We start from the raw sequence: 20,070 nt of genomic DNA, 5'->3' as shown, positions 1-20,070 counted from the left end.
CAGCCTGTGTGGAGTGGTTGGAGAGGAGCTTGGGCTCTTTTCACGGTAGTGGGCCATAAGCCTCTTGCTCACCACACCAGAGACCCACATTTGATGAACATTTTCCGCCACCCACTATCGAGAAGCCGTCATCTGGCAACCGATTGGAGTTAAATCTCCAGAGAAGTAACTAGTATCGGCAACCCAGCCACACTCAACTAAAAGGGACTTGGAAAGGAAGTTATAGCTCGTGTTCCGTTCCGGGACCAACTACAACCAAGAAAAGAAATCTGCGTCCAACGTGGGATGACGATGTTGATCGTTTAAACTTCAAAAGGCTGCTGATCGCTGGCCACACAAGCAGAACTTTTCCCAGGCAAGTTTCTGCACCATTCTTGCCCAGTTTCGTCATCGTTTACCAGGTTCATAATAGCCAACTTCTGACTAGTGCTCTCGGTGCAACTATGACTGGTGCTCTCGGTGCAACGATCAGAATAGGGCTTTTTTTCATGGCCACAAGTAGGTATTACCAACGCATTCCCTCGTGAGAGATAGAGAGAGAGGATCGCAAATGTTCGCTGTTATGAGTTTGTATGCACTTAGAAAAGTCTTGTCAATTTCATAAGCCACTTCTCTTTATTATGTAGTTAATCGAGGCCAGGCCATCGATGTGGAAACATGAAGCAAACTCGAACAGGTGGTACATGAGATCGTCATGGTATCCTTCACCCGGAAAGAAAAATCCAACATTGACATAGTAAGCTTGCAAGCTACAAATATGCCTTGCAAAGCTCATGATAACTATTGAAAAAACTCCCGTCACCATGAAGCCATTCGATGCACAACTTGGCCCTAATTGCCTGCAGGCAGCTGAGAACGATGCAGTTTCTGAAGAGTTGCAGTCTCATACTGCTATTCCATAGTCGGAGATTTTTAAAATTCTTTTGTTAAGAGCAGTCCTCTCCTGCTTCAATTGGGACGCCATAGAAGCAACCTGCAGACAAATATTATTGTAAATAATGTACATCGAAATCCCAACATTTTCACTGTCGACTTTGTGCAGATCCAGGCAAATTCTCAAAAGCAAGGACTTGTAGTTGTTTACCATCCAGCAATAAGAACCACATCGAATGTGCATCTTAATGAGACCAACTTTTACTTTAGACAACAGCGGGTAAAACTATCTCGTACATGAGAACGTCAAGTTCGTCAGTTGACTATTCCGTGATGTAATTCAACTCATTCGAAAGAGGCAAACATAAAAGGTAAGATATAATAGCAAAAACCAGGCAATAGTAGAGGACCAAAGACACATCACTTGCCTCTGCTCGGAGCCGTAAAGCCTCTCTACCAGGCACCTCCCGCAATCCATCCACTAAATCTGTATCAGAATTTATGTTTAGACTACTGTCCTTCAACACTCAGAAAGGATCTCCTAGCCAGTCATTCAATTTACAGAAGAAAATGAGTAAAATGCTTACCCAAAGCTTGTGATTCCATTTTGTAGACAGAATCTGCAAGCCTTTGAATTTCACGTCCCGCATTCCTGGAAATTAACTCAATCTTTAAACTTGTAGTTGGAAACCATGTAAGGCAATGAATGTTTTAAGACAACACAAAGGTTTGCTATGTTACTTGAGCTTAGTATGACCACGGTTCATTTCCTCTTGAGCAAAAGAAGCCCTCTCCCGTAACTTTTTACTCTCTTTCTTTATAAGATCAATTGACTGGCCAAGCTCAGTCACATTTCTCTCAACTTTGAGGAATTGTGCCTGCAGAAATACTTACAACTTGAAACTTCTTATGACTGAAATCCCAAAGCTTTGGAGCATAGTAGCTTTGCTGCACTACATCTAAGTCTCTGATCTTGAGCATCTTTTCAAGTTCAAGAACCAAACAATTAAATCACTGACTAAGGAAAGAAATCACTGCTTCTATCCTAAGTAACAGAGAATGTGATCAGACTAACCATAAGATTTGTCTTAATATACAAATCAAATTTCAAAAACAAAAATGTGACTTTAATATGGATATATCAGTTCCAACTTTTTACCAGTTGAAAAAAAAAATGATTAAAATTCGATGAGTAATTTTCATTAAAGGTCTAGTTCAACATTTCAATATCATATAAGTATCTTGGCTTCTTTCCCAAGAAGGGTGTGTACCATTAGCTTGCAGATGTAATTCAAGGGAACATTTGCAGGTATTTCTCGATCTTTCATTTAAAATTGGAGTTATAGTGACTGACCTCCACATTAACAGCATAGTTATCTTTGTCATGGAAAAAGAAGAAAGAAGCACACATTATTAAACAGTTGCCCTAATTTATCTGCTTCCTCTCTTTGAAGTGAACAGAAAAACACCTCATTTATCCCTGTGGGCTTTTTCCAGTCAGCGAACCTTTATGGTTGCACGTGAGAAAAATCAATCACATTACTACTTTACTAGACTACTGGTGTCGACAGCTACACTACAGCATCTTCACAAACATACATCTTAAGCTTCATTTGAAATGTACAGCAAAATATGTAAAAGATTACCTACCTCTTCACTTTGGAGACGGCCAAATGTCTGACGAAACAATAACCTCCTTGGACCTATGGATAGAGCAACATGGTTAAAATAGAGAAATAGACAAAATATAATAGTAAGAATAAACTTATCTCCATGTGGTAAGACAAATTTATGGTTAATACCTCGCAAGAGAAGGAGACCTGTTGCTATAGCAATTCCAGCAGCTGCAGATGGGTGTTCACGTGCACTGATCAACTCCTCTATAAACACAATTAAGTAAAATTCCAAAGTTTCAATAAGGACTCAGGAAATCAAAAAAGCATGCCTATAGAAATCTAATCTGAAAAAAATGTTACATAAACAGAAGAATTACCTTTCACTTTCCTAACAATAGCATCTTCATAGTCTTTGTACCAAGATTTCACTTCCGGAATTGAATCCTGTAGCAAGCAAATGGGAAAAGACAAGAAATCCATCTTCTGTTATAAACAGCAATTCATATATTTCATGTCAACCTTAGTTGTTAAGGCATGGACTAGTCCATGCCTAGCCGTCGCCTAGGCATGAGTCCACACCCGTCGCCTAAGTCCATCACTTAGGCAACAGGTGTTAAGCTGACGCCTAGGTGCGTCTAGGTTGGACTAGGCGCTAGCACGCCTAGTCCATGGGAAGATGAAAAGTCACCTTCCATTCAAATTAAGTCTTGTAATTTTATTATACACTCTTATACCATATATAATTATATTATATGCAGTTCTATTATATAATTTCTGTTCTTTAAGTACAGTTTGTTGTACGTTAATTACATATTCTATATCAACTCATCACGTGGAAGTTTCAGCCATACGTTAAGTACATATTCTATAAAACCATGAATTTCTGTATATATCTTATGTGCTCTAAAACATATTTTGTGGAACCTATGTTAGCCTTCTTACCCATGTTAAAACCTAGGTGAATGGCAAAAAGACCACCAGTTTCTCTTGTTTAATGCATGTCTAGTAATCAGAGAAATACGTGCAGACTTCACTTCAACATAGTCTGATGTTAGAGTTACAAAGAAACAATATGAGCTATGTAGATGATAGTCAACACATGAAGCATAAAACATTACCTAAATTACTATGTAGTAAAATTCCTCTTTGATGCATATACTTATCAATTCATGGTCATCAAATATTCAATACACAAGTAACAGAGCAAAAGTTTGTTAAATATTGGTAAATTTCTTCATCTTCATTTACAGATTTAATGCAATTCTTGATTATGGCAACTAATTTTATCTAGAAGAGCTCTCAAAGAACTGAAGTGTTAGTAACAGACTAAAAGTCAGATATATATTGGACTCCTTTTTAGGCCAGGCAGGCCTGGCTGGCACCTAGGCAGCACCTAGACGCCTTGACAACTAAGATGTCAACACTGATATCACATACTTTCAAGTTGTCAATGTATGTCTGTATGAATCTGTTTGGAGCCCAATCACTGGTTTGGAGCCTAGCATGGGTCTGCAAATATAATTTTTCAGGTTGTCTATGATAAATTGTGGACTTGTTCATTTCAGCGGCTTCTTACGTTAGAAAAAGTTGGAGTGCATTTTACCTTCAAACTAATAAAAGAAAAGTAGGCATCGCAACTCTGAAGTGAACCAAACTGGGACCTCTACGGTCACAAATATGTTCACACCGTTTCCTATCATCCACTGATGACACGTAACACTAGTTGCGTATTTAAGCAGAACGTCACCGCTCATCTGCTGTAGACTTCAGCAGTACATCAGTGAGTACGAAAACTTCGCTATCTTTGGATTGGTCCTTCCTTAAAAATGGATGTAATCAAAGAACTTATGCCTATACGCCACATAATTGCATAAACAAGGCATGACACGGTATTCAAAAAATGGGTAGTCTCGTATGTCAGAAGAAAGTGCGATTTACGCAACTGGTAGAGCCGAAACAATTTTATGGTCGGTCTCAAGCATCAGAAAAATGAGAAACCTAGCCACAACCACGCGACAACTTAATGAACGTTGAAACTAAAAGATGCACCCCAACTGGGAGCCTGGTAATTACAGACATCGGTCATGGGTGATCTTACAAAAATCATGTTAGAGACATGGTATATTTCTAACACATCACCAACGACCAAGCCCCAGCACTCGGGATCAATGCTAATCGCTGCAGGAATACGAATTATATGATTGCAATGACTAGGAAGTAGAGGAACTAAGTATGCATTCCAAGGTTAATCGTAAGAAGATGAACCAAGAGTCGCCTAAGAAATATCCTTGAAATGATCCACAAACAAAGTGAGCAACGAAGTCCTTCAATCTACATCCCAAATAGACGGATGTTAATATGAAGCTAATTAACCAGGTAAATGGGAGGATTTGGGATGTCGCGTCATTGTGCGAAGGTGCATAGAAATTGGACACAAACGCTAAATTTTCGTGAAGGGTTCCAATCTATTTCTTTTCTTCGAGTTAACTATTCATGGAACAGAAGATGACGAAGCACACCAATAGCATTCGCATATTTTGTGGGTAAGGATCATACTTGAATCGATTGAAGATGAAGAGTGGGGAACTCCCCGTTGGTCAGAGCGGAGCGGATGGCAGAGGTGGTAGAGCGAAAGACGCTTCGGCTCAGGTCTTGTGCTTGCCCTGATGCGTAGACGGGCCCTGGCTTCTCTGGCTTTGCCTCACTCGGTGAAGATGCTTCGCTAGGAGTCATCGCCTCCGCCATTCGCTTCTGTTCGCCGGAGACGGAGGCCCCTTATTCTCGACTTCGAAGTCCTGCTACGCCAGGCGCTAGGATGGATTTCCCGGTTCAGCGTCGCGCAGACGAGGATGACGACGACGGAACCACCAGATGTCGAGCTCAAGTCAAAACGGGGGCAGGCGGAGGGTTTCGCCCATGCTACACTGGGAGCGCGTGAGAGGGCGTCTACTGGGCTGCGGGCAGCAAGGGTTGCGAGAGGACCGGACGAGGTTGTGAGACTACCAGATTAGTCTGCAGCAAGGACACTAGTAAGTAGTAACGCTGAGCATCCAGTCGGACCGAGTCGGCTCGACGCTCCACAAAGTTTCGACATTCGGTTGGTTCGAGTTGACTTAAGGCTCTCGATAAATCTGACTCAGGTTAGTCCGTAATAGCTCTTGTTAGTGGTTTAAGCTTGACCCACGTAGGTTGGGCCTCCGTCAATTTTATACGTGTCGAGCACTTGGTTGAATGTTTAACATATTTTTATGTGAAGATCTCAAAATCTTTTGATGAGGTGTCAAGAGTTTTTAATGAGCGATGCATGAAAAGTTTTTTAAGGGAATCATTAGCATGCACCAAGGCTAATGCACAAGAGTTTAGTGAGCCAATTGTTAGCATCATTACCCATGAATATATATATATATATATATATATATATATATATATATATATATATATATATATATATATATAATAAAATAAAAAATAAAAAATAAAAAAATGAATTTCAAATATATATGTTGAGCCTCCTCATTTAGGTCAAGTGGCCAACCCAACACGAACTCAAGTGTCTAATAACGAGCTCATATAACAACCTGACCTATTTTTAAGCTCAAACTCTTAGTCTAGTAGTTTCCAACCTACTTACTATCAGTTTCAGCTTCAATCCCAAAAGGTTGGAAATCAATTTTATAAGCCTTTGAAGATCCCTACAATCTTCAATAAAAAGACTAAATGTTTGGGATTCACATGTGTGGAACCCTAAATGTTGAACCGGTTCTAATACCATTACAAAATCTCAACCCGCCCCCTATCAATTTTAGCTCCAAACCCCAAAAAGTTAAGAACTAGGACAACCATCTATTTAATAACATATTTTATAAGTCGTTGAAAAAAATTCACACAATTTTCAATGTAAAACATTAATTTTTTGAAGTGTTAGAGTCCAAGTCTAACCCATGAGAAACTAGGCACCCACTATCATTGAGTACTTTACTACCCATCGAACACCAGTTGCCCACCGTTAGACATTAACAACTCACCTTGGTGGCAGTTTCCACGAGATATGAAACATGGCTCTTCAAAGCTACGGTTAGGAACTAGCCTCTAACTGAGAACTCCAACTAACCTATTAAATCGATTATCTCAAATCCTCAATAATTTGGGATCCTTTTTGCGATGATGATATGAAATTTAAAGATCTAAAATCCTCTCAGTTGAAAACCCCTTGGATCTGTCATGACATTTAGGATCTTAGATCCATAGGTTTGAGGTTGGACCTTTCCTCATCAAACCTCAATTCAAAGGTTTTTAAGGAGGAATAAGATGCATGTTTTCCACACTCATAAACATCCACTGCAGGTAGCAAAAAAAGGCCCCCTAAAGTTAACAAATATGATTGAATTAGATCATTGAATTGAAGAAATGACAAGCACACAACATATTGGAAATACGTCTCTGTTGGTATAAAAATTTGAGGAAGATGTGGTCTAACCATCAAAGTTGCGGTCTTTTCCGTCGCTTATTTGAAAGACGGGTCTGTTTGCTTCAACGAAGATGCTCAATGTATGCACTGGATGAGCGGGAAGACTCATTTTGGCAAAGAGCTAAAGCTCACATCTAATTTTTTGTCTTCTTAAGCTGTAGTTTTTCGCATTTGCAGCACAAAAGGTTGTTATCGATGAACCCTCATTTGCACCACAAGAAGTTGACAGTACAAGAAGTTGATACCTCCCCATCGGAGACACTGAATGTAGGCATGTCACCTTCACTAAGGCCAAGCACACCAGCACACCATGGCAGTGGACTCTGAGGATGCAGACAACCTGACTCGCACAAAGGAAGTTACTTCCTAGCTGTCACTCTGCTCGCTTGGTTCAAAACGGCTTCAGTGAGATGATGGGGCTCCAACTGCCTGATCTCCTTTGATGGTTATCATTGGCAGCTTATTTCCTACCAAGGATCTCATTTTCTAAGGCCTGCAAAACTCATTGGGACTCCTCTTGTCATTGAACTCTCACCTGAAGCATTGATTTTATGAATTTCCCTCATCAAGCCAAGCAGCTGCTCCGTCTTTCTCCATACAGGAAGTCATGCCAAGGTCTGTCCCGGCCTCGCAAGTTAGAAGCAGGAAGAGGGCTTTCACCACACCACACAACGATCGTCCAAGAATCCCAAGGGTTTATTGAGTTGAAATGAATGCTGTCAGTGGCAAAGAAAGATCCACTCATAGCAAATGCAACGAAAATTATGAACAAAGGTTTCTGCATCCAAAATAACATTCTTATGTGTCCCCACATGGATGACCCTTTAAAAAAATAATAAAAAAAAAAATTGGCATCCTGCCATACATTCCAAAAATATGATACTGTCTGCTGCTAGGAAACTACGGGGCATCCAAGAAAGCATCCTGCGTAACTATCCTCATGCACATTGTAAAACTCAATCATGGTCCAGCAGAAAAGCGTCCCAGCTAAGACTCGTCAGAGAACTGCACAGGCTTGAGTTCAGGTCTACCATCTTCTGACTGATAGTCTTGCACACTTGGCACCAGAATACTTAACACCGGGCAAACACCCATGACAAACGTATCCCTCACTTGGCCTGAATATGAGCCATTGTTTAGCATAATGACATGCCAGGAAAATCATATTTTTTTACCAAAATATTGTAGGACATACAGAACTAAATTCCTTAAATCATGGATCACAAGAAAAAAGAGTATGCAACCTACTCATGCTTCAGATCCAGCACTTGAATGCTGGCGAACATCATCACGCCATGATTAAAACAACAAAAGCCGTAACTTTTTTGAGAAAATTACCCTCAAACCTTATATATATGTCCTACACAGGTGATCGTGAATCAGGAGATTAATGTGGAAGAAATGAGATTAACTACAAAAGAAAAAAAAAGAAGGTAAAACCAACAAGTCAAGACAAAGAGGAGAAAAGGAGGAAACGCTTCCCCGAAGTGAGGTGGACAACAGAAGTAGTCGTGGTTCATTCTCTAAGCCATCGTCTGGAGTTCTTTCACCAGGATGCACTAGCCGCAACCAAACAAGGCCACCCAAGCCCCCCTCCTCCTCCCCCCCCCACCCTCCCCTTTCCCAACATAACAATACTTGCCTGTCACTGGTTCCAAAAAAAAAATGTTTAAAAGGACTAAAAAACAGATTATCAACATTAGAGGTCTGAAGCATGAAACTAGTTTGAATTGTTTAACTAATGAACTAGTTCGCTGACACATACAGAGATCAATTTTGTTGACCTGACCAATTTTGCTTCTTGAGTATATAAAACTTCCTCAACTAATATTTGGGCCTCAAATACTCCTCTTTCATTTTAACTAACAAACTCATACTGTTCCCAAATTTCCTCTTTCCTTTTATTAGTATCTTGCCTCTATTTATTCTTTTTGGTAGGCATTGGAACTTCTTCAGAGGTTTAAGAGAAAATAATTACTTTTCAGAGTTTCCAGAGGAGGAACTTAAAAGTTAAACCTTAAAACTGATGTCCAGGTCCTGAGGCGCACCAACCTGGTTTAGGATGGCACTCCTGGCCCATCAGTTGAGTTGGTGTTGGTCAGAGGACATGTCCTCGAGCCTGCATGAGGCTCCTACCAAATTCTGTATCCAACACATTTTAAATTTTAAAACAAATCTCCCATTGCTTTTCCAATTCAATGGGCTGCACTCATGGACGATATGGATGAAAAAAATGTAGCTGGGATAGGGGATGGTACACTCCCATGGTAAGTTCTGACATTATTATCAGATGCGGACATGAACATATTAGATCTTGGAGAAGGAGATTGGGAATTATCATATTACTTATTATGTATTTTTCTTTTCAACTGACCTGATTCATTCAGTAACGAATGGCTACTCGATAGCATGAGAAGTATCAAACAATCTAAAATCCCATTCAGACACATAATTTACACTAACTCTTGGTTCTATTTGTATTTGTCATCTATTCTCTGCATACACCAGAAACAGGTCATCTAAGCAATGTCAGATTCATATAATTGTAAAAGCCCATGTCAAATATGACTGTCATGTTCAAAATGCGACCATACTATACTACAAATGGTGATAATTAGAGAAAGTAAATACTTATCTCTGATGCAGCAAGACCATTCTTTCAACAATCAGCCACAATAAGTTATACAATTACCAGCTAATATCAAGATTTACTGAATATAGGAGGCAAGCAACTTGGCTCACTTGAACTCCCGTTCTCTACTGCTGCCTCATTCCTTTTGTGAATTACAAACTAAACTTTAAATGTAGCTTCAAATGGGTATTATTTTTCATATATATCTTGTTCCTGCCTTTAATTTCTCCAATATTATTGTCCAAATAGCTTTTATTGGATAATAACTACTTTCCAGTTTCCACAGCCTAACAAAGGGAAGATATACATCAATATACGTTGTTCTCCACAAAAAGCAACAAGCCACAAAGGTAAATGCAATAATTCTAATAACATTTATTAAGGAAAACCAACATACCTCCTACTGGCGTTCAGGGCAGAAGACATAAACTACAAAGTTCAAACTTAAACGAACAAAGAAGGTTGCCATTTAGTTGAACCAGAGGTTGAGATATATACGAGTATAATGCATGTCTATCGTTGCAATGAACAGTAGCAAGGATAACATAAATCAAGCAATAATTTGGGGTAGATTTTGCCTTAAATCAGACAATAATTTAAAGCCAGTCTTTCCTCCTAGTGTGTGCCAATGTTATAGACTGGGAGCAGCAAACAAGAGAAACTATAACTCATTGCAGCCTTAAATCAGACAATAATGTAGGGCGGTTTTTCCTCCTAGCGTGTGTCAATGTTATAGACTGGAAGTGGTAAACAAGAGAAACCATAGCTCACTGCAGGTACATACCGTGCGCAAAAATAGTACAATGATAAATAATCAAATAGCTTTAATAAGCCAAATATTGTTTTCAAAAATTATTGCACAACAATTTATGAGATCATAAAAAAAGGAAAATCCACTAGTATTAAAAGGAAATGACAAATTGGCAGCTAAATGAAGAAATCAACTGTGGTTGTTTAGGACTTGCCACTTACGCTGATTACTTGAATAGATCTACCAGTATGGGACTTCAATTGTGGAGAATCCATAGCAGGCATACACTCACTACTATCATCACCGCTTTGCTTTGGACCCTGCAATGAAGTAAGTGTCAGGATGGTCCACACTTAGGAAAGTGGAAAAGTAACAAGATACACCTATGGTTTTAACTTGTTATGCTATTGAACATAAATCTCGGAGACATGGTCATACAATAGATATAGCGGAAGATCTAGATTTGGCTCATCTCCAGGTGGGTAAGACTGATGCAAGAGCTGGACACATGGAGAGACCTGTTTAATTCAGGTTTGCAAGCATGATTCCATAACTCTCCACTTGGAAAATTTTAGGCACGTTTGCATTTGGATGCCACCATAAGTCAGTTAATGGATGTAAGACGCTTAGTGAAACTTCCAAACAGGCAACTAAACATGCGATATCATTGGTAAACTGCTAACTAGAGTTTCTATGACAGCATTTCAATAGTTGAAACAGTGCACAGCAACTGAAGCCTGATTTTCTTGAGCAAAACCAGCAACTATAAAATTTAATTAGAAAAAGGATCAGAGTTTATCTAGATTAGCCAGGCCTGATCCCACTACTTGTTTTAAATTATTTAGTGAGGATTTGTCCCTGCCAAAGACTCAGACTTGATTTTGCCATAGTTGCAATGGCTAGACACAGGACAAGAAGAAGACAACTCCACGCCCACCAATTCGCTTGCATACATACACCCATATGTCCAACAACTACCAAAAAAAAAAAAAAAGGAAAGAATAAAAGAACGTTTAAGAAGAAAAGTTGTTACAACCTAGTACGTTTTTTAAGGTCTTTGCCTCATCCACAGAATAAACCAAAGTTGCGGATGCAGTTTATTCATGATGATTGTATGACATACAGGCAGTTGGAAGGTGTGATTATCCCTAAAAAGATTGCAGGGTCTCTTTTATGACTATCAACTCCAGCCTCAGTTACAAGTGAGAACAAAAATGGAAGAACATGGCGAATCAACAAAATTCTAACAGACACAATTTAGCAGCAAGACAACATTGACGAGGCTAAACCATTTCATGTGCCCCCGCCACACCTGCGTACGACAAAACTGATCCGAGTTCCCACCAAACCAAATCATCAGAAGACAAAACTTATCACCATTTCACCAGAAATAAAGAGTAACCAATAAAGGAATCGGGAATCTGTGTGCATAATGCAACATTCACTAAGGCGCAAGAACCCACCATGCGAGCAAGTCCTCCATCTTGAACGTCTTCAAAAAGAGAAGAGTAAGAGGCGGGATCATAAATGGAGCCTCCTATAGCATCACAATTGTCAGAATTTTGCCGCAGGATCGGATAGTGTGCAGGGTTTATAAAACTAGTTCGCAAGTCGAAATCTGCGTCGTGGCAAACTGTATTGACACACGAAGCCCCCAACCTATACATTTGGATCCACACAAACGATGATAATAACCTCACTGAGAAGCCGACAATCTCCATCCACAAGGCAACTCTTAGTGAGAAGATAACAAAGCCGCCGTACTTATCTGTAGAGATATTCCTGAGCAACAGAGTCACAAGGATAAATTTCAAAAAGTTGAAGATAGTGGCAGAAGTTTACGTGTTCGATTACCAAAAATTGCAACAACAAAAGATCTCAATGGAAATCCATGAAAGCTTAATAGGAGAAAAGAGCCCATATGCAGAAATTAGAGGTGAATGGAAATTGGAAAAACTTAAATAGACAGACTCAAGTAACGTGAAAACAAATAAATAGGTGGGGATTCCAAATATCTGCATACCATATTTCCCGGAAGAAGAGGACGAACCAGGCAACGTCGAGCACGATAGCACAAACCAAAAGAACGGCATAGGTGCGTCCAAGGCTCTGGCTGCTGCTCTCGATGGCAACGAGTGCGAACAGGGACACTGCCAGGTTAATCAGCAATACACCATTGTAGAGAGCTCCAACGGATCCGATCAGAGAACAACCAATCTGTACCGCCAGTGGAAAAGCAGAAACCGCACAATGAGGAAGGATCACTTGAACAGTCCCCAGCTCGATAGCATCCAAGCGCGAAATCAGGAAACAATACAAAATGATCGAAATTCTAGACCCTACAAAGGATTGAAAGCGATTGGAGTTACCTGAACGTAAATGAGAAAGACAGCGACCGATTGGATCCTATCATAATCGCGAAGCCATGAGCGAAGTACCGAGAATGCAGGTGAAGGACAGAGCATTATTAATGACCTAAAAGCAGGTGGAATTTACATCGGGTTTTGGATATATGGGGGAGAAGGGGGCGAGTATGAAAACGCATCGGCATAAGGAAGAGAGAGGTTAAGGTTCTGATGGAAACCGATAGGGCTGAAGATCACGAAAAACCGTCTGAAGGAACCAACCGGCTTTTATCTGAAGAAGAAGAAGAAGAAGACCAGGGGAACGCATAGGGCGTTTTCCCCTCCCGTGAGAGATGCGGGGAAAAGCAGGGGCGACGGGTGTAAAGCGAAAAAAGCGGGAGAGGCACAAAATCTGTCCGTCCCCGGACCCCCGCCCCCGTACCACGTGTGCAGGCCGAGGGGCTCCGACGCCCCCAACCGTCCCGAGGCCCCAGCGACCGAGCGAGCGACCCCAAGGCTAACCAGGTTGGGCTTGGTTTATGGGTTCCTTCTGACCGACCGAGTGAGGGACGGCTTTCAAGTACCTGTTTCCTTCCGGTCCGGGACGGGGACGCCTAATACTTTTTTTCGTTTGGATCTTGTTTCTTTGGGTGCTGCTGCGGCTCCCCATGGTCGGCTCCAGTCAGTCGGTTGGTTCCTTTGCCACGAACCACCACATCACGGAAGACGAGCGTCCGCCCGTCGCTGGCCACGAGTGCCCCGATTTTGGGGTCCTACCCTTACCTGGAAACGTTAGACTGGCATCCCTCGCTCCCACACAAACCCACACTCCGGAAGCACGGGCGGCTGCGTCCAACCAGAAGAGCTTTTGACTGGCATCGATCAAATTGAGAAGCGCCCGAGAGGATTGCCCCAAGATTGGGTATGTATATCTAGCGCCTGATTCGCAGAAGATGTCGAGGATCAGAGCTCTGTGGAACGCTTCCATTAACGCCACTAAAAGAGGTACTTGCTCATTCTGTTGGGTAAAAGAATGACCGATTTTGCGCTCTCTGCTCCTTGTCCAATTGAGGCGGAGTGAATGGTCTCCCGATTTCTCCGGTTTTCTCTTGTTATGTTACTGCATAAGTTGTGTTTTGTTTGGCTGTCCAATTGCAGCGTTGACATGGAATCTGGAAGAGCTGATGCCTCCACAAGAGATGTGCGTTTTTAGCTTCAGCTCGAAGGAGGATTTGAAAAGATGGCACCTCTATTCTGATTCGGAGTATGGCGGTGCGTCCGTTCTTCCTTCAATTCGTTTCTCTAGCTTTGTCGATCTTGTGGTAACTGGTTTTTTCGTGTTGATGTTTCGACAAATCCTGTCGACTAGCTCCCTCAGGTTGTTTTGAGGATGCAGTTCCTGTTTAAGTGTTTATTTGGCTGCTTCCTTTGTGATTCGAGCCTTCCCGTTTTCTTGACTTCCTTTTCACGTGAATTCTGGTCGCCTTCATATTCCAAACCCTAATCCACCGTCTTACCGTGTTAAGGGTGTTGTACACTCCAGCCAACTAAATTCTTATGTTAGACGACGACCTTGCCAAATGAGAAATCTATGCGGCATCTGATTGATGCCAGACACTTGGACGCCTGAGAGGCTCCAAACAGGTTATGCATGAAATGGTTAGCGTTGTAACATTATGACATACGCCCTTTGTTTCTGAAGTTCTTGCTGAAGAACGAACGAGGAATAGGTTGAAAGGGAAACCACGTTGCAGAAAGCTTTTGATGGCGAAGGACATTGGGCAAATTCACATGATCCCACTGAAGAATTTCTTTTTCCCTATTTTCCATGAGCCAGTTGGGAGCTCGGTGTAGCTTGCGGCAAGCACGAATAGAGCTTGAATTCTTGAAGCTCGAATAAGTCATCTCACTTACTCATCCTGATTTAATTAATACTTAGACGATGTGGCCTGCTTGGTTTACTTGATCTGTGTCCTTGAAGATGACAATCGAATAATCTGAAATTTTTAGGTAGGTCCTTAAATGAAATGTAAAAGTTAGAGCACAATGCCTTTAAAAGCCAGCAACTTGTTTAACTCTGGCCACATGCTGGTTTATGGTATAGTGAGGGATGTGATCTTGTTCAGATTTCTGCTAGTGAGAATTTAAGTTGATGTGACTCGGTTTACTGTCTGTAGCTGCAATATGTTGCATCAACTTATGTGATGATGAGTAGATCTCCAAAGGCGGAACATTCTATAGTCTAAAAATGTCGAAAACGAAACTTTTTTGTATGTTCATTCTTGAAGCTATTATTTTAACATTAGTTTCCTGCTAAAGAATTGGAGCAAGTGAACCATGGATAATTTAGCTGGATGACTTTACCTCTTTATCCATTTTGGCGTGGACTTCTGTATGTGATGAATTGATCATTACCTTCTCTAAGACAAGATTACTGAAAAAACCATTCAGTTGAAAATTAGGAATGGAGAAAATCTTATGAAATCACTGTTACTATGCTCATGGGGCTTGGAATCGTTTATCAGGTCTATCGTCAGCTTCGTTGGAGGTCAAAGATGCAGAGAATGGTCTAAATGGTATGCTTCGATGGCCCCTCTGTTTTGTCTTTCTCGGATAATTTTCACTATTTTAGGAACCTCTTCTCTTTCACAAGTCAGATCATGTTAGTCAGAGATCATGTCAGTGAACGTTTGCCATTTCAGTCATGAAAAACAACTGCAGAATTTAGGTGCAGCAGTCAGATATACTATGTATTTTTATTGTAAGTTGATTCCCTATAAACTTAGCCATGTCAGTCATCAAGCAACAAATAGCTGGTAATGTGAATTATGTGAGGAGTAAATGATATCGTCTGCAAATAATTGAGAGATATTGGAGTGCTTTAAACATGGATGAGCCTAAAATGAATTTGAAGCATTGAAATGCAAGTATTCTTAATAAAGAATAAAAAATAGAGGGAAAAATGCACAACAAGGTTTTGTCAAAAATTGGACTTAAATATTTTTCTCACAAAAGTCTAGATCATAAAGAGTTAGATATGCTCAATGAATCCACTCTGGTCTAAAATTTACCAGCTGCTATCTTGTTTGCTTTGTTTAATAAGGTCAACGTCTTCAATCCATATTGGAAGTGGATTGTTTTACAAGAAGAAAAAATCTGTTGGTGACATCTACTGTATTAATTTGGCCCATATAAGGCTGTATCAGGCTGTTCAAAAAGTGTTTCAGGTAACACTGATGGAAGTTCCAAAATATGTCAACCTAGTAAATGGCCAAGTCCTATTAATGCATTCTGTTCTGGGTTCAGAACTGAATTATCTATGGGTCACCACAAAAATTTGAAAATCTGTGATCTAACCAGTCAAGACAACACCAATGGTGACACTGAAATGGTGGACTTCTTTGTGAGGGGAGTGAGATGGTGAGATGGAAAGGCACTTCTTGATTGAGCAATTAAAATACTTTAAATTCTCTCCAGGGCTGTAAAATGATTTGAATCATGCCCTTGTGAAATGCAGATGGAAGCTTGTGTCTGCTATTGTTCTTTGCACATGAACACAGTCATTAGCTGAGGTCGTTGTAGATATAATCTTTCATTTCCTTCTGTCTATTAGAAGTTAACTAGCTATTGTTTGCTCATGACATTCCACAACTGTTACCGGTATCCATGACCAGCTATTTTGAACTACTCAACTACACTCCTTTTTTTGGGAAACATACTTGATTTGGGTGGTACGAACATTGTTATTGCTTTATATGTTAAAGTTCTTCAGTTGAAAGTACTGCAGTTTGATCTTACTCGGCACCTTGTTTGTCCTGTAATTCTGGAGATGAAGGGTTTCTCTTAGAACACCTTTTCATAGCCAGGAGAATGGTTTTGGAATTTCTATCACTCTACTTCTTGTGGTCTCAGGACTTACATTTCTGACACCTCTGAATTATATCTATTCGGAAGGTATATTTTCCGGCAATCTTTCTTCTGAAGTATCTGATGGTTCCAGATGGAGAATGAACCGAAGTGGCTTTTGTGGAATGAGATCTAAGAAGGTGAGTGTTCAATCTGTTAGCCACAGTATAGTGTACTAATGCTAACTAATTGGGTTTATTGCTTAATTGTTTTACTTTTATCACAACCAGGCGTAGATCTATACATACTGCCGTCCATACCCCCTCACTCTTTCTTTCTTCTAACCAGAAGAGGATTATGTGCCCCACATTTTAGCTATATCATTCAACCATTGTGGTTGTTGACGTGTTTGTATGTTTGGGTGTGGGTCTGGACCCTGTCCGACCCGTTGTTCATGTTGAGCTCTATTTAAGCCTTTGTAACCCTTATTTCAAGTTGTGAATAAAAACTAAGAGAGAGAGATAGACCCGCTGCTAGTGGGCGTCGGAGATCTCCATCATGGTTTTTTCCCTCGAGTCCAGGGTTTTTCCACGTTACATTTGTCTTCGTATTCTACTGTTCTCACGATTCAATTGTTTCAACAGTGGTGAATGTAAGAGTGTCAGCTTGTATCCATCTCTAAATATGCCATCTCTCAGCATATGAATATAGGAGCATTACCCGTAGTGGTTTCCATGTGTGCCCAAGTACTTACCAGCTAAATTAAGATATTGTGATTGCTTCCATCATGGATTAGTCACTAGAGTGATGTAAATTTATGTGATTGTTAGAATGGGAAAGAATGTCCTTTGCATTCTTTTTTAGCATAAACTGCTATTGCATTTACCTTCTCTACTTAGATGTGCTTGATCGCCACGCTATGAATGGACAACTGTCTCATACCAATGGGACTGGAAACTTTTTAGTTCTTTAATCAAAGAATGTTATATCCAGTATGTCGTGTTAACAATTGGAGGGATCTAAATGTGACATTCATAACTGATTTGTTGCATTTGTTCAGCTTCTTGCGTCTCTTTAACAGGAAACCAGGTTATGTTGTTTTCTTTAGATTTCAGTGTCACTTGAAGGAACTCCATACTTAGTCAATATGGTGTCTTTTCCAGCTTTTCTTAATGTTGGCTATGATGTTTGTGACTTCTGTTTTAGCTTGAAATAAGTCTCATTGTTATGAAGATCGTAACAATCTACACAATTTATTGTTAAACAGAGAATGATTGCTAACTTTTCTTTAGATGGTTCATTTGAAAACATCTTGTGCAGTTTGATGGCTTCATTGATTTGGATCCTTATGACACTTTGGCCTTTAAGCTGAAGGGAGATGGCCGATGCTACATATCTACCGTATGTACCCCACTATAACTCTCACTGTGCAAAATTCTTGATTGTAAATGATCTTGATTCATATCCATAAATTGGTTTGGTGAATGCTAGATCTATACAGAGAATTGGATTAATGCCCCTGGTCAGTTAGAGGATAATACATGGCAAGCTTTTGTGGTTCTCCCCAGAGGTAACTGGTACATTGCAAAGGTAAGTTTTTGGATCCTGGCTGGCTTGTGTTGCTAACTAACTAATGGTAATTACAAATCACTTTAGAATGAGAAGAGGGTAAGCTGAGTTATGGAATGTTATGATGTTTTATTGAAGAAAATAATCATAAAACGAGGTTGTTGAGCCAATATGAGGATGAGTTATTGGCAGTCTTCTATTCTTCAGATTGACTTTGTTGGCTTTTGATAGACTTCTGTTGGCTTTTGTTTGCTTCAGATTCCACTTGCTAGCTACCTACCCACATGGAGAGGAAACATAGTAGATGCAAGGTTGGAAATGAATCCCTCCCGTGTTGTTGGAATGTCATTATCTGTTAATGCTGAAGGAGGTGTTCCTGGCACCAAATCTGGGCCTGGAGATTTTAAGCTTGAAATCGACTGGATAAAAGCATTAAGAAGTGGATAAGTAACAAAAAAGTTACTGCCATGTCGTCAGAAATTTTGACCTTGTTGTCTCGCTGACATGACTGTTGAGAATGAAACAGAATCCATGGAGAGGAGTTTGTGTAATATTTTCTTTGCAAAATTTGGCTTGCATAGATTTTCCTGTGTTTAATCCATGAATAACTTATGCCAAGTCCTGAGATGCTTTGATGCCTTGTAGGGAGGGGAAGTAAATTCCTGATTCAAGGGGATGTCACTTTTCTGTTCACTTCCACTCCTACATGCATAACCTCCAACCACAGCTAACCTGCCAGCTGACTATCATTACAGTAATCTGGCGAAGATTTTTCCAAGTGCATGAACCGCATCAGGCTGCCTCTTCGCAAATAGAGCCCCAATTGAGAATGCTAGGTCCAGTGTTGGCCTTCCTTATAAAACAGTTGGTCCTTGGAAGGGGAGAGAGAGTGCTCCTGATGTGTCTGTGTGAGAAGAATAGCCCTTCTCTTGCTATTTCATTGTTGTATGGGTCCTAAGTTGCTTCTGTTCTCGGCATAGCTGCGGCGGAGAAGTATAAGCTGTTTAGTGTGGAGTATGATCGCTATTTAATAGGTTTCCTTAATTTCCTTGAAATTTTATAAGCACATTATGGAAGTTTTGCCATTTTTGTAGTGTCTCTCTAATTCTCATGTTGAAGAGCGGTGGTTATCTCTTATATTCTCTATTCTGAGTTGGTGAAAAAACCTTAGCGATGGATGTAAGCGAACTTTGGTATCCCAACCACATTAAGATCCTCGTGGGTTTTCTTCCTTCTTTGTGTGTGTGTGTGTGTGTGTGTGTGTGAGAGAGAGAGAGAGAGAGAGAGGGCTCGTTCCTAACGTAAGCTTGTCTCTTTGAATGTGGAACGTACAAAATGCATTCATTCCTTGCTGGAATGAATTTTGGAGTAATGATTGTTAGGAAGCGGCTCAACTATTAACTATTTCCTCTCCTACAGTACTCTCTACCTGACACCCTGAAGACTATCATTTTGTTTTTAAAGCTTCGATACTTCATCTACCACTTTGTGTTGTTTCAGTCAAAAGATTGAAGGAAACGGTAGGCAAGAAACAAAAGGGAAATAAGGATAAGTAAGCTTCATCATTAAAAGTCCTTTTTGTTCGTCGACTAGAGTATGAAGGCCAATTAATTAACGAACGTTCCCACTTGACAGATTAACCTCGGCGACTCTCCTACCACCGCATCTGACCCACACATCGCCTTGGGAAAAAGGCTGGTGACAGAATCCAATTTGATTCAAGGCTCTCTCCCTTTGCTCACCACTTATGGTTGTTTCATTAACTCAAGTCTCTTTGCTTAGCTGAAGCAAAAAATATCTTGTTGGTCGGTTAGAGTTGTAATACCCTAAAAGTTTAATATCGTATCTAAAATTATCTAAAATTATGAAGAATCTGAAGAGACTTATAAAAGAGGTTGTTAAGTGATTAGTTATGGTTTATAGCTTTTTTGGGATTGAAACCAAAGCTATTAGAGGATGTGTTGAAATCT

General features: G+C 40.3%; 3 protein-coding genes across 5 annotated transcripts; 1 reads left to right on the top strand and 2 right to left on the bottom strand.

Moving 5' to 3' along the window:
- Positions 1-578: 578 nt before the first annotated feature.
- Positions 579-5,492, bottom strand: LOC116246307 (RGS1-HXK1-interacting protein 1). Its single transcript, XM_031618128.2, has 8 exons — positions 5,046-5,492; positions 2,867-2,933; positions 2,676-2,753; positions 2,524-2,576; positions 1,615-1,751; positions 1,461-1,525; positions 1,302-1,360; positions 579-973 (listed from the first exon to the last, which is right to left on the bottom strand). Exons 1-8 carry the CDS (start codon positions 5,232-5,234, stop codon positions 884-886), a joined length of 738 nt encoding a protein of 245 aa, XP_031473988.1. The 5' UTR covers positions 5,235-5,492; the 3' UTR covers positions 579-883.
- A 2,209-nt stretch (positions 5,493-7,701) lies between these two features.
- Positions 7,702-13,180, bottom strand: LOC116254532 (uncharacterized). Its single transcript, XM_031629978.2, has 5 exons — positions 12,710-13,180; positions 12,364-12,557; positions 11,804-12,122; positions 10,562-10,660; positions 7,702-8,075 (listed from the first exon to the last, which is right to left on the bottom strand). Exons 1-5 carry the CDS (start codon positions 12,803-12,805, stop codon positions 8,067-8,069), a joined length of 717 nt encoding a protein of 238 aa, XP_031485838.1. The 5' UTR covers positions 12,806-13,180; the 3' UTR covers positions 7,702-8,066.
- Positions 13,181-13,343: 163 nt separating this feature from the next.
- Positions 13,344-18,771, top strand: LOC116254518 (probable complex I intermediate-associated protein 30). 3 transcript variants are annotated; one of them, XM_050078079.1, is made up of 7 exons: positions 13,344-13,690; positions 13,844-13,957; positions 15,211-15,261; positions 16,640-16,731; positions 17,852-17,932; positions 18,023-18,121; positions 18,332-18,771. In XM_050078079.1, exons 1-7 carry the CDS (start codon positions 13,639-13,641, stop codon positions 18,545-18,547), a joined length of 705 nt encoding a protein of 234 aa, XP_049934036.1. In that variant the 5' UTR covers positions 13,344-13,638; the 3' UTR covers positions 18,548-18,771. The 3 variants fall into 3 exon arrangements, with proteins under 3 accessions (XP_049934036.1, XP_031485821.1, XP_031485829.1); XM_031629961.2 differs by having other exon boundaries at positions 13,347-13,690; positions 16,598-16,731; positions 18,359-18,771; XM_031629969.2 differs by having other exon boundaries at positions 13,357-13,690; positions 18,359-18,771.
- Positions 18,772-20,070: the final 1,299 nt, after the last annotated feature.

Source organism: Nymphaea colorata, chromosome 1 (assembly GCF_008831285.2).
Source record: "Nymphaea colorata isolate Beijing-Zhang1983 chromosome 1, ASM883128v2, whole genome shotgun sequence".
Lineage (NCBI taxonomy): Eukaryota > Viridiplantae > Streptophyta > Magnoliopsida > Nymphaeales > Nymphaeaceae > Nymphaea > Nymphaea colorata.
The sequence above is the reverse complement of the archived record's forward strand: the minus strand, read 5'-3'. Positions and strand labels throughout refer to the sequence as shown.